The following is an 18,645-nucleotide window of genomic DNA, read 5'->3' on the forward strand; positions in this document are numbered from 1 at the left end:
GTGTGCGTGAATGCGCGCTGCTTGCTGGGGAAATTTCCAAAGGAACTAATAAAAGTCACTGATTTAGGACACGCACACGTGAAGCGCATGCGGATATGCAGCATGCATGCTTTGTTTGTCAACACGTCAAACTCGGTGTCACACTTTTTGATTGCTTTTCCATGCTTGGAAACGATAGAACTTCTGCGGTTTTGCTAAGCCTAAGGACCGGAAAATGCTGAAGTTAAGGTGCTACATTTAAAGAACATGGTGAACATGTAGATTTTGGTTTTTAAAAGTTTGATAATGGCATTCTCTTCAACAAGTCAAAAAATTGAGTGTTGGTGCAGCAAGCAGTAAATGTCACAAACGATGTGATAAAAAGAGCAATATTTCATCATCATCATCATCATTATGGAGGTACAAAAACTGAGCATTTCATTGGCTGAATGGATGCAAGTGCAACTCTGTTTCAAGATTTTGACATTTCCAGAAGTTTTTTTGTTATAGAACCATTATAAATCGCAATAATGAGTACCGACATCACAGTGATCGGAGTCTACGAATCCGCCGCTGCAATCGGCAGAGATTTAGAGAAACTCATTGATGCGGTCGGGAGTGACTTGGTGGCGGAGGTGATGCCCAAAGTTATCAGCGTCCTTGAGCAACTGGAGACGTGCGTAAAACAACGGGAAAATGAGAACAGCGAACTGCACAAGATGCAGGAAGAGTTGAGACGGGTGAAGCAAGAGGGCGCTATTGCAACTGAAGATAACCTGCGACTGATCGTGGCAAGTTTTCTTGTTTATCGCCGGGTATCCAAGATAATGTGGGAATTATAACGAGACAAATGGTCAAATATTCAAATATTCAAAAGGTCAAATAGGTCTGATAGGTCAGATGTTGGCAGGCACAAAGAGTGTACACAGATCTGTATTAAAGAATTATACCTTAAATGTGCCTGCCTGAAAGTAACAGTTAAGCGTGTAAGCACAAAATCTTGCTAAGCACAGAAAAGTGTTGCTTAGCAGAAACACATTACCGGCCGAAATTACATTTATAAGTTTCAATGTCATGACTGGTGCCCCAATCAATTTTTCGTCAAGCAGTATTTTCTGCTCAAATAACGGCTTCATGAAATGGGGCCCTGGGGTCGATTTCACAAAGATTCCTAAACTAGGACTAGTCCTAGAAGTAAAAGCTCAAAGTCTAAGTTAGGACGAGTTATAGTCTTGACTCTTTGTGAAGTCCACCCTTGTCACTCCTTGGCATAAACCCTAGTATTCCGGCTGATTTAATCAACCAAACTTTTAGTTTTAACTTATAAATTTGTTTGCATCCAGGGGCCAATTTCATTAAGCTGCTTAGTCAGCAGAAAATATTGCTTTATAAACAATTTTCTGCTTAGCAGAAATTAGCAGGATACCAGCTACAAATTACACTCATGGCATAGTAGTTTGGCTGCTTACCTTATTCTGCTGAGCATATTTTGTTATGCTTCAGCTACTTTTTGTGCTTTTAAAGCAGCTCTTTAAATTTGGGCCCTGGTAGTAACAGATGAGAATTTGTCGGTGAAGTTGCTTCTTTAAAGTGTAATTTATAAGGAAAAGATGGGATGAAAGAGGAGGCAGTGATTCAAGAAGGATCAAGAGATGATGATTAATATGAGATGGAGGCGAGAGGAAGATGAAAAGGAACAGGTTGAGAGGATTGCGGCAGAAGTATTTAAGGAGAGGAAAGAGAAGATGACTTGTGGAAGAAGAGTTGGCCGGGAGGAGGAGGATTAATTAAAGATGAACATTGGCTTGTAATAAGGGTGGAAACTGAGATGAGTGTAATGAGACAAGAAGTTGATGGGAGCACTTGAGAGCAGGGAATGATTGGAGAGGAAAGATATGAGACGATAACTGAATTCAATCAAGAAACTGTTTTTGTGGCCGTTGAGTTTGGGATGGGGTTTAATTCGGCTAGTGAAGTATGTTGGTTAAAAGGCTTAGGGGCTGAACACTCCTTTCTGGTTATCAAACGAAGGCTAAATTGATGCACAGTGAATTAGATTGATCTTAACTTAGTATCAGTCTTAATTGCTAAGCAAAGTGTGATGTCACAATACAAATCACTATGGCAATACTGACAACCTCATCTTGGACACTTTCAGAACATAACAAAAATTAAAAGTTCACAGATTTACAAATAACTTACAGGGCTTACAGAAGGAAATGGTGAAAGACTTCTCTTGAAATATTATTCCATGAAATGCTTTACTTTTCGAGAAAACATTAAAACAAAATCAATTCTTGATATCGAGATTTACGGATTTATTTTTAACACATGTCATGACACCGTGAAACGAGGGTGGGTTTTCCCGTTATTTTCTCCCGACTTTGATGACTGATTGAGCTTAAGTTTTCACAGGTTTGTTATTTTATATAAGTTGTGATACACAAAGTGTGGGCCTTGGACAATACTGTTTACCAAAAGTGTCCAATGGCTTTAACTTGGTATCAGTCTTAATTGCTAAGCAAAGTGTGATATGTCACAATACAAATCACTATGGCAATACTGACAACCTCATCTTAAGATGAATCTTGGTGCTTTGTGAAATCGAGCTCAGGGGTGCCTCATATAAATTTAAAGCAAACTTAATCACTGTATTAGCTCAGAAGCCCAAGGAAACCCTTGCTTGCAATGAAACAGAAACACTACAAGGTAAACCGCTACTCTTCCATGATGATAAGTGGTGGTTTCGTTTACATGCACTAATTACCCATTACCAGAGCTCAAAATTAACACTGGCCATGAGGCCAGTGACTTTAGAGTCGGGCCAGTAAACTTGAGAACAGACAAGTGCGGTGGTTCTGTGTTTATCAACCAGTAGTACCTTGGGCAATGTGTAATATCTTTGTGAAAGTATGTTGGCTAAAGTATGAATCTGATATCTTTCAATTATGTACGCATACAGAGTACACATAAAATAAGACAAATGAGATAGATCTTAATAGATGTTAATTTTTTTTTTTTTTACCCATACACTGATGTGTGTTTGAATACTCAGTACTTCCCGAGTCCTGTGAAAAAATATCACAGGCATGTTACACTGCTCTGGAATTGCAAGGGTCGTGGAATTGCAAGGGCCTTGGGTTCGAATCCCACCCGAGTAACATGCCTGTGATATTTTTTCACAGGACTCGGGAAAGTACTGAGAATACAGTGCTCACACACATCGGTGTAGAGATATATCTTCTTTTAGTGCATGTTCAACTCATTTAGATTAATGCTAGGATTAATCCTAGTTACTGGCTAGGATTAATCCTAGTTACTCATTCTAACTCGGGATGGGTTCAATGCATCCTAACATCTATGGAAATGGAAATTAACTCGTCCTAAGTCCAAAGATTAATCCTAAGTTAGGAAGAGTTTGGTGAAAGCAACAGCTGCAGTCTTGTGAATTTCAGACCTGATACTTCACGGAGGCAACGGAGGCAATCACCTCCGTTGCCCCTTGCCATTGCCTTGGTGCACTTGAAATGCTCCAGTAGAAATTACAATTTCCTCATAGGGTGCCCTTTGCCAAAGAGAAAATGCCTTGGTGCCCTTGCCTTTTCAAAAACAAAGGATACAGGCCTGGAATATTCTTCCCAAACTCAAGCCCTGATTACACTGTACCCAAAGTATAACATCCTATCCAAACTGATCATTTAGTGTTTCGTTTTTTACTTCTTCCACCTTCAGAATGTGAAGGAGCTTGACGCTCAGAGGCAGAAGGAGATCCGAGACTGGATGGCAATGGCTACTGAACTGCAGAGGGATAACCAAAGGTTGAAATCACAGCTCAGTGAGAAAGAAGGAATCGTCGACAGAGAAAAAGGTACAGATTTTCATGAGTGACACTCTTTTACAATTTACCCCTTGCATTGGCTGCCATTGTTGATGAAACATGCACGCTATCTATCATTGGCTGGGTCATTCCGTGTCAATTCAACACGCTTTTGGACCTGACCCTCACGGATTTATATGAAATTCGGTGTGCTGATTGGACTCCCTGAGAAACGCCCAAATCCCAAATTTTATGTAATTCGGATCATTATTTTGGGAGATACGGCTTAACGAACTTTTGACTAATTAGCATGACCTGCTATGTTTGGACAATCATATCTCCAAAAGTAAAACACCTACAGAGATAATATTTACATCATTTTGAAGCTCTTGACATGGCCCACATTTGATAACATAAAATCAAAAAATTTCCACGCACCACCGAAAAAATACGCAAAAATTTGACCTTTGACCTTGATTTGCGAAAATGCGTATTTTTCAAAATGCGTAATTATTTTATAAATGCAAGTTTAAGATGTAAGCAACAATATTCTGAAAAAATGTGATGGGCACTCTTACAGTTTTTTTGTTATGATTTTTTTAACATTGGCTATCAAGGCCAAAACCATAAAAACGCATTGTACAACATACACAATGTACAGTGTACAGAGTATTGTGTGGTAGTGTGTACACGCACATTAAAAACCATGTCACCCTGGTAATAATGTGGAGTCCAAAAGTTTGTTTCATGACATGACTTAATGAGCTAATTCATTTCATCCCCTTGATTTAATATAGGAGACACTGTGTATCAGACATACATGTACTGTATACATGTAAATACAATACAATGTGAATACTCTGTACACTGTACATGTACAGTGTCAGAGTATTCACATTTAGTGCTTTAAAAGTCAATTCCCTGGAGGATGGATCATAGAGAAAAATGTGTTGTGACCCATTTAAATCACACAGCAAGAAAAAAAGCAGGCTTAAAGCAGGTATCATAAAGGTTTATATTGGAGCATCCAAGTCTTCATTTCACTCGAGCACAGTTTATGCACCGGCTATCGCAAGAAGATATCTGAATTGTCGCCTGAGAAAATATTCTCAACAACTGAAAGTTCTAGCAGTGATCCAGAAGTTCAGGCACCATCAATGTCATCTGCACATCAGGATGTTTTTGTGCAGCCAAATACCGACATTAACATTATCAATGAGGCTATGACAATTATTGGTTGTATCTCCTATCATAAGTAAGAAGAAAGCTCATGGAAGTTACATGGAAAACAAAGTTAAGAGAATAGAGACAACAATTAAGTAGAAACTGGAAACTGCTCCAGGAAAACAGTTCGGTGATGATGAAAGTAAGATGATAAGTCAGTTGAAACAAAAATTTCATTCCTTGACCAAGAAAAGTGAAAAAGTTCAAGTCTTGACCGTCTTACCAGTGAGTTGGAGTATCAAAAGAATAGCAGTTTATTTTTGGAGCATCAAACTACATGCCAAGAAAAGCAAAGAAACTGGTGAATTAGCAGGGAATGCTTTCCATTCCAAATCCTAGCGCTGGAAATCTCTTTCATTAAAAATGGTGCAAACTGTGAGAGACTTTTACTTGTTCGAGTCCGTCAGCAGACAAATGCCAGGGATGAAAGACTTTGTGTCGGTTACTGTTGATGGTGAGAAGAAACATCTCCAGAAACATCTTGTTCTTTGTAATCTGAAAGAAGTGTTTGAACTTTTCAAGGAAACAATCCTCCTGAAAGTTTTGCTGAAAATTTGCTGAACTTGGGCTGAAGCAGTGCATCCTTGCCGGATCTAGTGGAGTGCATTCAGTTTGTGTTCGTACTAACATCAAAATGTGAAACTCAAAATGTGAATGATTATCTTTGAATTTCTAATGTACATGTATCATGTACACATAACTACACATAATACTGTACATGTACATGTACATACATGTACGTACATGTACGTCCAATGCGTTTTTATAGTTTTGGCCTTGTTAGCCAATGTTAAAAAAATCATAACAAAAAAACTGTAAGAGTGCCCATCACAATTTTTCAGAATATTGTTGCTTACATCTTAAACTTGCATTTATAAAATAATTACGCATTTTGAAAAATACGCATTTTCGCAAATCAAGGTCAAAGGTCAAACTTTTGCGTATTTTTTTGATGGTGCGTGGAAATTTTTTGATTTTATGTTATCAAATGTGGGCCATGTCAAGAGCTTCAAAATGATGTAAGTATTATCTTTGTAGGTGTTTTACTTTTGGAGATATGATTGTCCAAACATAGCAGGTCATGCTAATTAGTCAAAAGTTCGTTAAGCCGTATCTCCCAAAATAATGATCCGAATTACATAAAATTTGGGATTTGGGCATTTCTCAGGGAGTCCAATCAGCACACCGAATTTCATTTAAATCCGTGAGGGTCAGGTCCAAAAGCGTGTTGAATTGACACGGAATGACCCGGCTGAGAGTTGTGTGCAGTGCCTAAATGAGTACATGTTTCCATTGTTCTTCATCAAAAATGGTGGTCAATGACTTCATGTACAATCCATCTGTACTTGTAACAGCCCAAACTGTTTGAACATTCAATATCATCCACTTCATGTATGGTTGTGAACGAGAGGATACATTATGCAGCCTGCGTTGTGATCATGTGTTTGTCAGGCATTCATGAAATAGACCGATCCATTAGGGCCATATCACACGAGGCAATTTACAGGCAACCAGTTCCAGGCAATCTCCAAGAAGAAACGGCATTCACATCTGAATGTTCACCTATTCTTCTTGTGGACCGTAAGACATTGTTAAAAGAATTACCCGTGTGCTACCGAAGTGGTCCTGCAGCATGCACTGCAGTTGGTTGCCTCCAAGTTGCCTGTAAAAGTTGCCACGTGTGACAAGGCCCTTAAGCTCCGCCCCATTGCAAATTGACCAATCACAACCCATTGCACAACCAAAAGTCCAACACTATAAAGTCCGACATGCATGCGCGTATGCTTGGCCAGCGTGGCAGAGTTGTGCAGAAAGGCACACGTGCGCCGTGGGGGGAGAACTTAAAACCTACATATTGAGAAAAGCAAGTAGGTCTATAGAAATATGTTAGTCATAAAAACAGGACTAAAGTGTAAAAAGAGGCCAAGATAGGACATATTTGATTTGAGGCATTCCATTGTGAGGTATCAATATATATTTGGTTTGCGGTAACGCCATGTGTGTATCTACTTGCCAGGTAGAGTTTGTTCTTTAGAGAACTGTCTTGTCATATATTCTACTACCTTGGAGTAGAATATATGACAAGACAGTGCGGGAGACTTCTCAGTTCTGAAAAGAACTGTCCTAAAAAGAACTGACCTCCTGCTTTTAACTACTGCCTGTGATATTCACATCCATGCCTTTGAAACTTTTAAATGTGAACACCCCCCTTAATTTACCAAGAAATTAACTTATATAAAATTTTTAAAAATCTGAATTGGGCTTTTTTTCCATTTGTCCTTTTAAATATTATTGACAGAATCTCGCCCTCAAAAAAAAAAAAAATTCTCTTTACAGCTCATGAGAAGGAGGCTTTACAGGTTCTTTACCAGCTCAAGGAGACGGTGGATGCTCAAAGAGATCTCGTAAGAACCAAAGATGATGAGCTTAGGACAAGAACTTTGGAGGTTGACGCTGTAAGTCTCTACTTCATTCCTCATTAAAATTCATAACTTTTGCTCGTAATAAAAAGAACCAAAATTTTATAGGGGATATTTATTGCTTATTTCATTGTGTTCATGGTTGGAAAGTGACTTGCTTCACAGGGAACAGCATTTTAAAACCATGGATTTAAAGCGTGAAATTGGGTAGATTATGTAAAGTCCGTTTGCGCATATGGTTTCATAGCAAAAAGGGGGTTATTCAATACGGTCTATAACTTGAGGAGGAGATCAGGGGTAAATGCCATGTCTACTAGAGAGAGAGATGTAAAGCGTGAGTTGTAGATGGAGGCATTTTTTAAAGGGAGAGGGGTCATTAAGCACCAAGATCAGGGCCCATTTTCATGGCAATGCTCACCGTGAGCAAAGAATCGGGAATTCCGTGCTTACATACGTCAAGTGTATTTCACGGGTTAGTGGGGAATTTTTGCTTGTGCAGGTATGTATTCCACAATATTGGGCATTCTTTGCTTGCACAGCTAGCGCAGAAGTTTGGTAATAATAATAATAATAATAATAATAATAATAATAATAATAAAGAATTCTGCCATAAAAGCAGAGTCAAGAAATTGGGCCCAGGACACACACTCACACTCTGCTGAGCTTCAACACCAGAGCTTAAGTCGAGTGTTCTTAACTACTCCACCATGACATGCCAGTTTTTTTACCCCCATGTAATTTTCGATTTGACATTGAACTCTTGTTTCACTGTGTGATTTTGTTCTTTGTTTGTTTTTCATAATTCATTACTGGTCAGTTAACTGTAGCTGCTGTAAAACTATGTAAACCCTGTATACTTGGTTTCCGGTTGTTTACGTGTGCTGGGTAGATAGGATTTGAGGCATTGCATGGTGAGGTATCAATGTATGTTTGGTTTGCGGTAACACCATGTGTGTATCTACTTGCCAGGTAGAGTTGTTCTTAGGGAACTGTCTTGCTTTATTCTACTGCCACGGAGTAGATAATCGGAGGTTCAGGAGACTTCTCAGTTCTGAAAAGAACTGTCCTGCTTTTTAACTATTACCAGGGCGGATGGTGTAGAAATTAGACTGGACTACTACTTTAGCTTATAGGATTGTAATTAACTGTACTGCCGCGGAGTCAGTTCTGAATTGGTCTCAACGTTTCGACTAGCTTGCTCTAGTCATCGTCAGGTAGATTATGTTCTTTTGAGAACTTGTCTTGCTGTATATTCTACTACTGCAAAGTAGATTTTTGGGAATTCGGGAGAGTTCTCTATCTCGTGGAGTAGATTATTTCGTAATTCTGGAGACTACTTGGTAAATCCTGTTCCTATATAAATTTTTCAGTTGCAGCAACATGTTGATAGATTGGCGACCGTGACCGCCAACCTCAGACGTAAAAACGAACTCCTCAACGCCATGGCCAAGAACTTCATCCAAGAGAAGTCAGAACTGCAGTCCAAGCTAAGCGCCATCGGTAAGGAGACGTCGGCAGAGCATCAAGGGACTGGCAGTAGAGACGGCGTCGTCAAAGAGGGTCTTCAGAAGAGTGCTGAGGATGGTGCAACTGGAATGGTCCCACCTGCTTCTAATGTGAGAATTATGTCAAAAATTGTTGCACATTACTTTTGCCAAGTGTTCAGTATTATTATTATTATAGTAGTGTCTGGCACAATAATTATCCAAGTTGCCTGAAAAATTGCCCTTTGTGACACTGTCTTTAAAGGGTTTTGATACCTTGGTAGGACCTGATCTTTTGCAGTACCTTGATTCACCCATTTGGTTCTCTCTTAATAGGAAGAGCCTATGAACATGAAACGCAAGATGATCATCGACTTGTCCGACCTGGACAGACCTCGGTTCACTCTGCATGAACTCCAGGCCCTCCTAGCAGAGAGAGACAAGGCTCTATACCTGAGATGAAATCTTTTGCATTAGCTTTGAATTACCCATTTTGATTTTCTATTGATAGGAGGAGCCTATGAACATGAAAGGCAAGATGATCATCGACCTGTCAGACCCGGACAGACCTCGGTTCACTCTGCATGAACTCCAGGCCCTCCTAGCAGAGAGAGACAAGGCTCTATACCTGAGATGAAATCTTTTGCATTAGCTTTGAATTACCCATTTTGATTTTCTATTGATAGGAGGAGCCTATGAACATGAAAGGCAAGATGATCATTGACCTGTCAGACCCGGACAGACCTCGGTTCACTCTGCATGAACTCCAGGCCCTCCTAGCAGAGAGAGACAAGGCTCTATACCTGAGATGAAATCTTTTGCATTAGCTTTGAATTACCCATTTTGATTTTCTATTGATAGGAGGAGCCTATGAACATGAAAGGCAAGATGATCATTGACCTGTCCGATCCGGATAGACCTCGCTTCACATTGCATGAACTCCAGACCGTCTTAGCAGAGAGAGACGAACTCAAGTTGGACGTCATGGAGTTAGAAGATGAACTAGAGCAGTACAGGTTGGCTTCTGTTCACTGATTACATTGTATTGGTTTGATTTGGTTGTCTTAAGATGGAAAGAATTTGTTTTGAAGGGTCAGTGGTGTTTAAAGCTTTGCATCGTGTGGAGAATAAGAGTAACTATAAATATAATTGTGAATAGTAAACTTGCTGGTACAACCATGAGTAAAATCTCTTTTGAAGGATTGGTGGCTCTGAAAAGAGCCGGTTTGGTCTCCTGAAGACGAGCACGGTATACTGTTCGAAACTAGTGCTGGGCGAATAGTGAAATTAGGGCGCTGTTCATTTGTTATGGGTGGATTGATATTGGTTTTAGACAGTGTCACTCAGTTCATTCATAAAAATAACCGGATCTAATTTAAAGATTGCGATTTGCTAATTCTTTTCATCGTGATTGACTCTATGTGGAGGAAAACTTCTACACTCACACAGATCATGAAGGTTTTGTTTGTTGTGATGTCAATAAGTGATTGGATTAGTAGTCTATTCTACACTCAGACAGATCATGAAGGTTTTGTTTGTTAAAGGCAGTGGACACTATTGGTAGTTGTCAAAGACCAGTCTTCTCACTTGATGTATTTCAACATATGCATAAAATAACAAACCTGTGAAACTTTGAGCTTGATTGGTCGTAGGAGTTGCGAGATAACTCTGAAAGAAAAAAACACCCCTGTTACACAAAGTTGTGTGCGTTCAGGTGCTTGATTTCGCCTCAAATTCTAAACTTGAGGTCTCAAAATCAAATTTGTGGGAAATTACTTCTTTCTCAAAAACTATGGCACTTCAGAGGGAGCCGTTTCTCACAATGTTTTCTACTATCAACCTCTGCCCATTACTCGTTAACAAATAGGTTTTATGATGATAATCATTTTTAGTAATTACCAGTAGTGTCCACTGCCTTTAAGCTGGTTATTGTAAAGCCTAAGAGCTTGATTGTTACAAAAGCTTAAAAAGATGATCACCTTTGCTGATGATCTTGTGAGGTCATTACCTCTGTTGTACATGTATACCACAGTTCACACCTGTTTGCAGCAGGTATTTGTTGATCTAAACCACAAGAGAAACTTACTTTGTAAATTCTGCGTTGAACACAAGTCAAAGTTCCAAGAGTGGGATTTGAACCAACGACCTCTACCGTACCTGAGTTAAACCAGAAGTTGTTAGTTTAAATCACACTGTAATACATTTTTATTTGTTCAGCCCCAAATTATACAAACATTTCCCAGTCAGTTTTCCCTTGTGGTTTATAACTTGATATTTGAAATAAAAAAGTTGCATCTCCTTAAGGTGATCCCCTGGCTGCCGATTCTCAGGTTGTATCATAACATTTTGGTGTGATCCTTGCTGTAAGGATATAGGAAAAAAATGCTCCATCACCTTGAACGATGAATGATTTCCAAATAAACATCGAATGATTTCCAAAAGCATAATAATTAACATTTTGTTTTAAATATTGACCACTGTGTGATTGAGGGCCAGTTTTGGTTGCGTGATGGAAATCTTGACGGGCGATCATAAAAAACACAGTTTATAGGCCTCAGCGATGACTTAAAACTGTGCTTTTAGGATCCTGCGTCAAGATTTCCATCGCGCGCCCATCGCGCAACCAACTATAAAACGGCCTTTTTAAAGGCACTCAATACCCTAGTGCCTTCCCGAGTACTGTGCCAAAATAAAGCATATTTGTCAACGATTGTAATTTCAGACCCAAACGAGATGATAGACATTTAAGTGACGCTGACAGTCAAGAGAGGAGAGGCTCAAATGCAAGCAAGAACAAAGGGGAGCCGTCAGGCATCAAGAAATTGTACGTATCAGTTTAAGATCACTCTGTCTCTTCTACTGAAACACTCAATGATACCTGCATTGCTCTTAACCCTTTGTAGCAGCTGCTAGAGGCTTAAGCTTATATACTCTTTAGCGGCTTGGCCCGTCCAAGGCTGGCTCAAACATTTTGGTTTCCTATGCAAGATCACTTTCAGGTTAATTGTGAGAGCGTTTTTTTGTTTTCTATTTAAAAGTAAGTTTCAAAGGCATACTTTGTAAGGATGGGAAAATGACATGTCCTATCTCGACCCTTTTTTTTACACTTTCATCTTGTTTTTTCGGCAAAACAGCTCATCTCTGAATTTGTTGTTTTAAAAATGTCATTTTTTTTCAGTTGTGTTGTTTTGTCATTGAAGGGCTGGACTGCAAACCGCCCACAACAAATGACCTCCTATTCATCTAAAAAAAGTCCTGAAAAGTAATAACCTGAGTTGTGTTTGTTCAATGTTACCCATGGATGTTGATATACTATGTGTACATTTCTGAAACAAAACAGAGTTTTTGGCTCCATATTATTTTTCCAAAGACCACATTGGGTAACTTGAAAGGTTTTTTTTTACCTTTCTTTCTGACCACCCAGTTTGCTAGCTGCTTGCTGCCCCGGTTCAATACACATGTGCCAGATATGTTAGCTCCTAAGTAGATAACACAAAGTACTCAGTGTGAGTATGCAGATGTATGGTTTGAATATGGAGTGAAGTGCAGTGCGATCATTCAGATAAGGAGATGGTACACCATTGGTTAGAGTTTTATGTCTTGGCTGGGGGACGTTCAAAGCTATGCGACACGGCTCGACAAGAAGGCATTTTTTGCCCAATCAGACAATGGTACTGCCCCATCATATCAAGTCCAAACTTTGCGACATTCCCACAAAGCGTTCATACATGCAAATGTTTTCTAGCCACAGTTAATGAAAGTCAATCAACCTACACTACAGATAGGTTGAAACAATTGATTGTGATGAAAAAGTTAAGCGCTTGGACATGAAACATTACCAAATGCCAAATTGAAAATATGAAACAAACAAAAGTACTCAACAGTGATGTGCCATTATTTTACTTAACTGTTTGAATGATTTTGGTATTTACTAGCCAGTATCATTGGATACACTCTGAAACTGCAACCCCAACCCTAAATGCCTGAGTTTGATGGATTCATTGTGTGACCAAACTAACCACACAGTTATAGGGCCAGGTTAAATTTTACAATGGACCATTTAGCTTGGTATTCGATTAACGTAATACATAGCAGGCAGTTGACTGCAGAAGACCAAGCATATCTTGAAGAGGAAAAAATGAGCGACAAAAGCACACAAACTTTTAAAATATAATTATCGATAGGCTGCATAGATAGGACACTACTTAAAGGAACACGTCGCCTTGGATCGGTCGAGTTGGTGTACAAAAAGCGTTTATAACCGTTTGTTATAAAATGCATATGATTGGACAGATGTTTTAAAAGTAGAATACAATGATCCACACAAATTTGCCTCGAAATTGCGTGGTTCTCCTTTTACTTTGCGAACTAACGTCGTCGGCCATTTATGGGAGTAAAAAATTCCCATAAATGGCCGACCGTGCTTGTTGACGAGGTAAAAGGAAAACCGTTCGAGGCATGTTCGTGTGGATCATTGTATTCTACTTTTACAACATCTTTCTAACCATGTATATTTTATAATAAATGGTTACAAACGCTTATTATAGACCAACTCGCCCGATCCAAGGCAACGTGTTCCTTTAAAGTCTTCTCTCTTGGAGTATCTCTACATATATGCATAAAATAATAAACCTGTGAAACTGTTAGCTCAATCTGGTGTCGAAGTTCCAAGATAATAATGAAAGAAAAAAACTCCCTTGTCACCTGAAGTTGTGTGCTTTCAGTTGACTTGTGCTGAACTCCTGGAAAACATTCGCTGGGGAAACAGTCCTGTGCCCTCAAAATTTGTTTCTCAATCGCAATCCCAGCAAGTGTGAACCAGGCTTTACTCTTTTTAGTTTCAAAGATGCTGGTAGAATTTGGCCTGTCATTTTATGAATTCCAGCTTAAGGGAATATAGAGTCAGTCCAACTGACTGTAGTCTTTATTGAAACCAACCATTACTTATAATAACACGTTAGCTTGTTTTCATGCCAACCTTTAAAGGAATGAAGAGTGTTGTGTCACCATAAGGGAGGTGAGGTCGAAATACAAGGATCATGTAACTTTAATTTTCTTCACTTGTACTTATTTCTCTTTTTACGTATAACTAGAAAAGCTGGCATTTCGCAATTGTTACTCTTTTAATTCGGTTTGTCTTGCAAAGCATTAAGTGTCAGTATTCTGAGAAATGCAGATAAACTGCAATGGAAAAAGCTTGTCACAACTTAATCTTCCATTTTGTATGTGTTGGCACTTGATGCACAAAAAAGTACTTTGTGTGCCTGCAGCCGATTTCACATAACGCTAGGATTAATCCCAACTCGATTTAGGACGAGCAACCCGTTCTTACATAGGATGGGTTCAATGCATCCTACGTACTTGGAATACGGAACTTTACTCGTCCTAAGTCCTTAGATGATTCCTAAGTTAGGAAGAGTTTGGTGAAATCGACAGCTGGTATGCAGAGTGTTCTGCATGCATCTAACATCCACCTTTGTGCAATCCTTCAAATCCGAAATGCTTGGATAGTAAACTTAATGCAAAAAATACCAAGTGTATTCTTGTCATTTGATTGGTGAGGTGGCATAACATTTTTTGGCACTGTCAAGATCAAAAGTAACTGTCAGTTATCAAAACTATAGCATGTCCAAAGGAAGTTGAGTCCCCGATGACTGTCTTTGTTCCATTTATGTGCAAATCTGTGAACATTTTTTTAATTTTACTCGTACCAATGTTGAGCACACTTTTTGACAAGCATGTCTCCTGAGCTTGGTTGGTGGTCAAGGAAGCCAAGTTAATTGTTAACCCCCTCTTATGACATTGCACAAATGTATTTGAAATGTTTATATATTGTATTGTCTTGATAATTTTGATCGTTTAGTTAAGAAATATTAATCTACAGCATGTTTAATACATCTTCCTCTTCTTTTGGGCTATCTTTCTTGTTCTTGCAAATTTTATCACGTTATACGCCTTTGGTAAAGGTCTGATCCTTGGTAGAGTGTTGCTGTCTTATTATAAACCACAGTTTGAAAAGAAATTATGCACTAGTTAATTATTTCATGTATGCACAGCTCATTTTGTTTTAAAATTCAGCAAGAAAGACTTAGAAGCATATATTTTCAAATTGCTGATACATTTTGTGGTTTACTTTCATTAGCAAAAGGTGAACCTGTGACTGGAGCTTAAAATCAGGTGTTCCTTTTTTATTGCATTTTTTTAAAGCAAATTAATGTTAAATTATTTACCAGGTTTGCCTTAAATTTTGAGAAATTCACTTTCACTCTCCGGTTTTATTTGTTCCAGGTTTTCCTTTCTCTTCCGGAAAAATCCCTCAAAGTCAACTAGCACCAGCCTGGAGGAAAATACTTGGGAGTTTTTGGAAAAGCCGGCCAAAGGATCACATCTGACACTCCCCGCCGATATTGACCAGAGGTCTCGAGCTCTCTCAGGTCCGACACCCGCATCCATCGAAGTCCAGGAGGAATCCCTATCCAGGGAACAACGATCTTGCAGCTACCATGGACCCCCTGTCAAGATTTTAGAGAAGAAGACCTCTAGGCAGCAAGAGATGACGATGATTGTAAGGACGGACAGCGATAACTTGGTGGAGGTCAGCCAAGACGTGACGTCGATGTTTAATCAAAAGCGCCAGGACGCTGTCCGCACAACGGTTTTGGTAGATATAACCCCCGTCCCAACGGTTTTAGGAAGTCCCAATTCCCAACCCGCCAGTCGCAATAACTGTAATAATAGCAACTCAGATGTCAGTTGTGAAGAGGTAGCCTCCCCAAAGGCAACTGGGGAGGTTACAGGTCAAGGGTCAAATATAAAGGTTCTAGTTGATAACAACGAAAATGAGAATACAGAATTTGAAGTTTAAATTGTTTTAAACAAATGTACTAATCAAAAAATGCCGCAATATATACTTAAGATTGTTTTAAGAACAAAGTACTTAAATTTTAAAATTCATGTGATGTTTTTGAAATATTCTATTAACAGTTTTATTATTTAAAGAAATTTTGAGTGTTAAATGATGTATGAAAACCACAAATTGAGGAAAACCATAATACATAAGGAATATAACCACAAACTCACTTGCCCCAGGCTCCGTTCTGATGTGGGATTCAAAACCAAATGAACAGAAATGAACTAAAACCTTGCCTCGGCATACGTGTCTTTTTTCAAGAGTAAAAAAGTTTTGGAATTCTCATGATGTTCCCGCCTTTCGTTCTGAAGCTACTTACATAGTTCCCTCACTCGTATTTGAATCTTTATTGATAAATACAGTACTCTTGCGTCAAAGAAGAGAATTAATGGACCTTCATTATGTGGCCATGGTGTTTTTTCTCTCATACAAAACACTGTTTCCCAACTGAGGCTGGAGCCGGGGAATCAGAATAGTCTGGCCCCTTTCATATTATAAGAATCGGTATTTAGTATTGTTACTATACACAAGAAACTCGACACATACGATGGACGTCTGATTGGGGCTTTTACCTGTACATGTACTTGTATAATATAATACCACATGCTTCTGAAGAAGGTCTGGTTTGGATCAAAAGCTAAGGCCATCTACCCTACTTATAATATAATATATATTATATAATACATCTCTTAATAAAATTATATCATATTTTAAAGGCAGAAAATATATTACCTATAGATATTTTTAATCCAATTCATTTTTGTTTCAAAAGCACCTTGTTCCTATTTTATTCCCTCCCGCCTTTTGAAGAGGCCGGGCTCGATTTTACAGATTTTTATGTTTGTTTTAACCAAGAGTTGACAATATTGCCATTGTGATTTGTTTTGTGATGTCAAACTATGCTGCAGTATATGGACTGCACATGAAGTCATTGACCACCATCTCCGTTAAAAAAAACAATGGAAAAACGCTTGCATGTTTGTGGTTTGTGTTGTGCACGACTCTAAGCCAGTGGTAGCCTTTCACACATTCAGGTTTCATCAAAGATGGCGGCCAACCTGTCTAAAAATCAATCTAAGGTCTACATGAAATCCAGCCATGGGCATATTTATTCATCTAGTAGTTAGAATAGCTTTCATATTATAAAGGTAGATACTTTACATGTATACATTTTTATTACACTTGTGCTCTTAAAGAGTTTAAACATAGTTATATAAAATTTACATATATAACACCCTTCCAGATTAGTTCTTTGAAAGAATTTATACCGAAAAAAGTGCCTTTTTGATTGTTTACTAACATTACTAAAGTTTAGGATATACACGTACTCTTGTGCTAACATCCCCCTTCCCAGGTGTGTTGATTTATATTGCATGATTTATCTGCATTTTGTGAATGTTTTTTGCCATGTGTTTTCTTCCAGCATTTTATTTTATCCAAATAATTTATTCAAAATTCTGAAATTATATTAAATATTGAAGTTAAGGAGTTTAACATGCTGGTCTGGGAAGTTTTGGGGGAAAATATTGTTTATTTCCAACTTTATGAACTTTACAGTTTGGTCAACTAACTTCACACTCAACTGTGACAGTTAAGACTTTCTAAGTTTGTTTTCTTCATGCATTTAATTTCATTAACATCAATTTTGTTAAAGGCACTGGACACGTTTGGTAATTTTTCAAAGACCATTGTTCTCACTTGATGTAGTTGTTGCACAAGTTTGTGACGCATGAATAAAAGGTTTCAGGCCTGATGTCTTTAAGAGTCCCTGCCTGTAAGAATGTACCAAATTAGGGGGGGGGGGGGGGGTGTGATTTATGGGTTCGCAGATCTTCTTCCAAAAAATTAGAGTGATACACCATCATACCAAACGAATAAATCCAAAATTTTAGTTTGCTGACGCTTTCGGTTTTGGAGTTACCAGTTATCAAAGTTTGGGCCAAAAAGCCCTCGAGAAACGAATAGTACATTCCCTGTAAACACAAAAACCAGCGCCAAGGTCATCCCAAAAAAAGTAAAACATTTTTTGAAACCTCCAGTTGGGCTTATATCAAAAGTAAAAAAAAAAAGTTGGGATCTCGTTGGCGCGTCATGTTACGCGCACCTGAACCTTTGACGAACAGTGCCCTCGTGCCATTTTCAACGCCTCATAACTCAGCGCGCCTATAGGATCCCATGAATTAAACAAGTTCAAATGAAAGAGCTTGCATCCCTAAAACAAATTTAAGTGCAAAGTGCGTGGGATCTCGTTGGCGCAGAGAGATAATAGAGGTCAAAGTTCAAATTTTACCAATATATTGCGTTTTCGCACCTCCGTAACTTCGCGCGCCAACAACAAAAAATTGTTTTTATGGCAACTAAGTATTGGAACAGTTTTCATCTAATGACAAATGAAAAAAGAATCTTGGGATCTCTGCATCTTGCATGTCAAAAGATTTTTTGAAAATTTTCTAAAGTATTGCCATTTCACACATTTTTGCCTAAATTGGGACAACATTCACTTTTCTCATCACTGTATCTGTGGCAAACAAGATCCCATCAATTTTTTCTTGTATTTGGTTAAGTTGAGTGTTCCTTAACAGAATTCAATTGAAAAATAATTGAGATCATGTTGGCCCGCCAATATAACAAAGGTCAAAGGTCATATGAAACTACACTACTGCCTATTTTGGGCGATTTTGCGTCGTCTAGAAATCCACGCGCCAATATGATCCCATTAAGTTGTCCGCATTTTATGATTATATAGATTCTCAGCAACAAATAAAAAGCAAAAATCAAATGGGATTTGAGTGGCGCTAACAAATAATATTA

The 18,645-nt window shown here is 38.5% G+C and overlaps 1 protein-coding gene across 3 annotated transcripts; it reads left to right on the forward strand.

The window, feature by feature from the left end:
* The first annotated feature begins 26 nt into the window (after positions 1–26).
* Positions 27–17,336, forward strand: LOC139938047 (RILP-like protein 1). Of its 3 annotated transcripts, XM_071933402.1 has the most exons (8): positions 27–228; positions 490–770; positions 3,712–3,847; positions 7,358–7,476; positions 8,811–9,056; positions 9,786–9,940; positions 11,647–11,748; positions 15,213–17,336. In XM_071933402.1, the coding sequence occupies exons 2-8, from the start codon at positions 510–512 to the stop codon at positions 15,787–15,789; spliced, it is 1,596 nt and encodes a 531-aa protein (XP_071789503.1). In that variant the 5' UTR covers positions 27–228; positions 490–509; the 3' UTR covers positions 15,790–17,336. The 3 variants fall into 3 exon arrangements, with proteins under 3 accessions (XP_071789503.1, XP_071789500.1, XP_071789504.1); XM_071933399.1 differs by having other exon boundaries at positions 27–770; XM_071933403.1 differs by lacking the exon at positions 490–770.
* Positions 17,337–18,645: the final 1,309 nt, after the last annotated feature.

This window comes from Asterias amurensis, chromosome 6 (genome assembly GCF_032118995.1).
Source record: "Asterias amurensis chromosome 6, ASM3211899v1".
In the NCBI taxonomy this organism is placed as follows: Eukaryota; Metazoa; Echinodermata; class Asteroidea; order Forcipulatida; family Asteriidae; genus Asterias; species Asterias amurensis.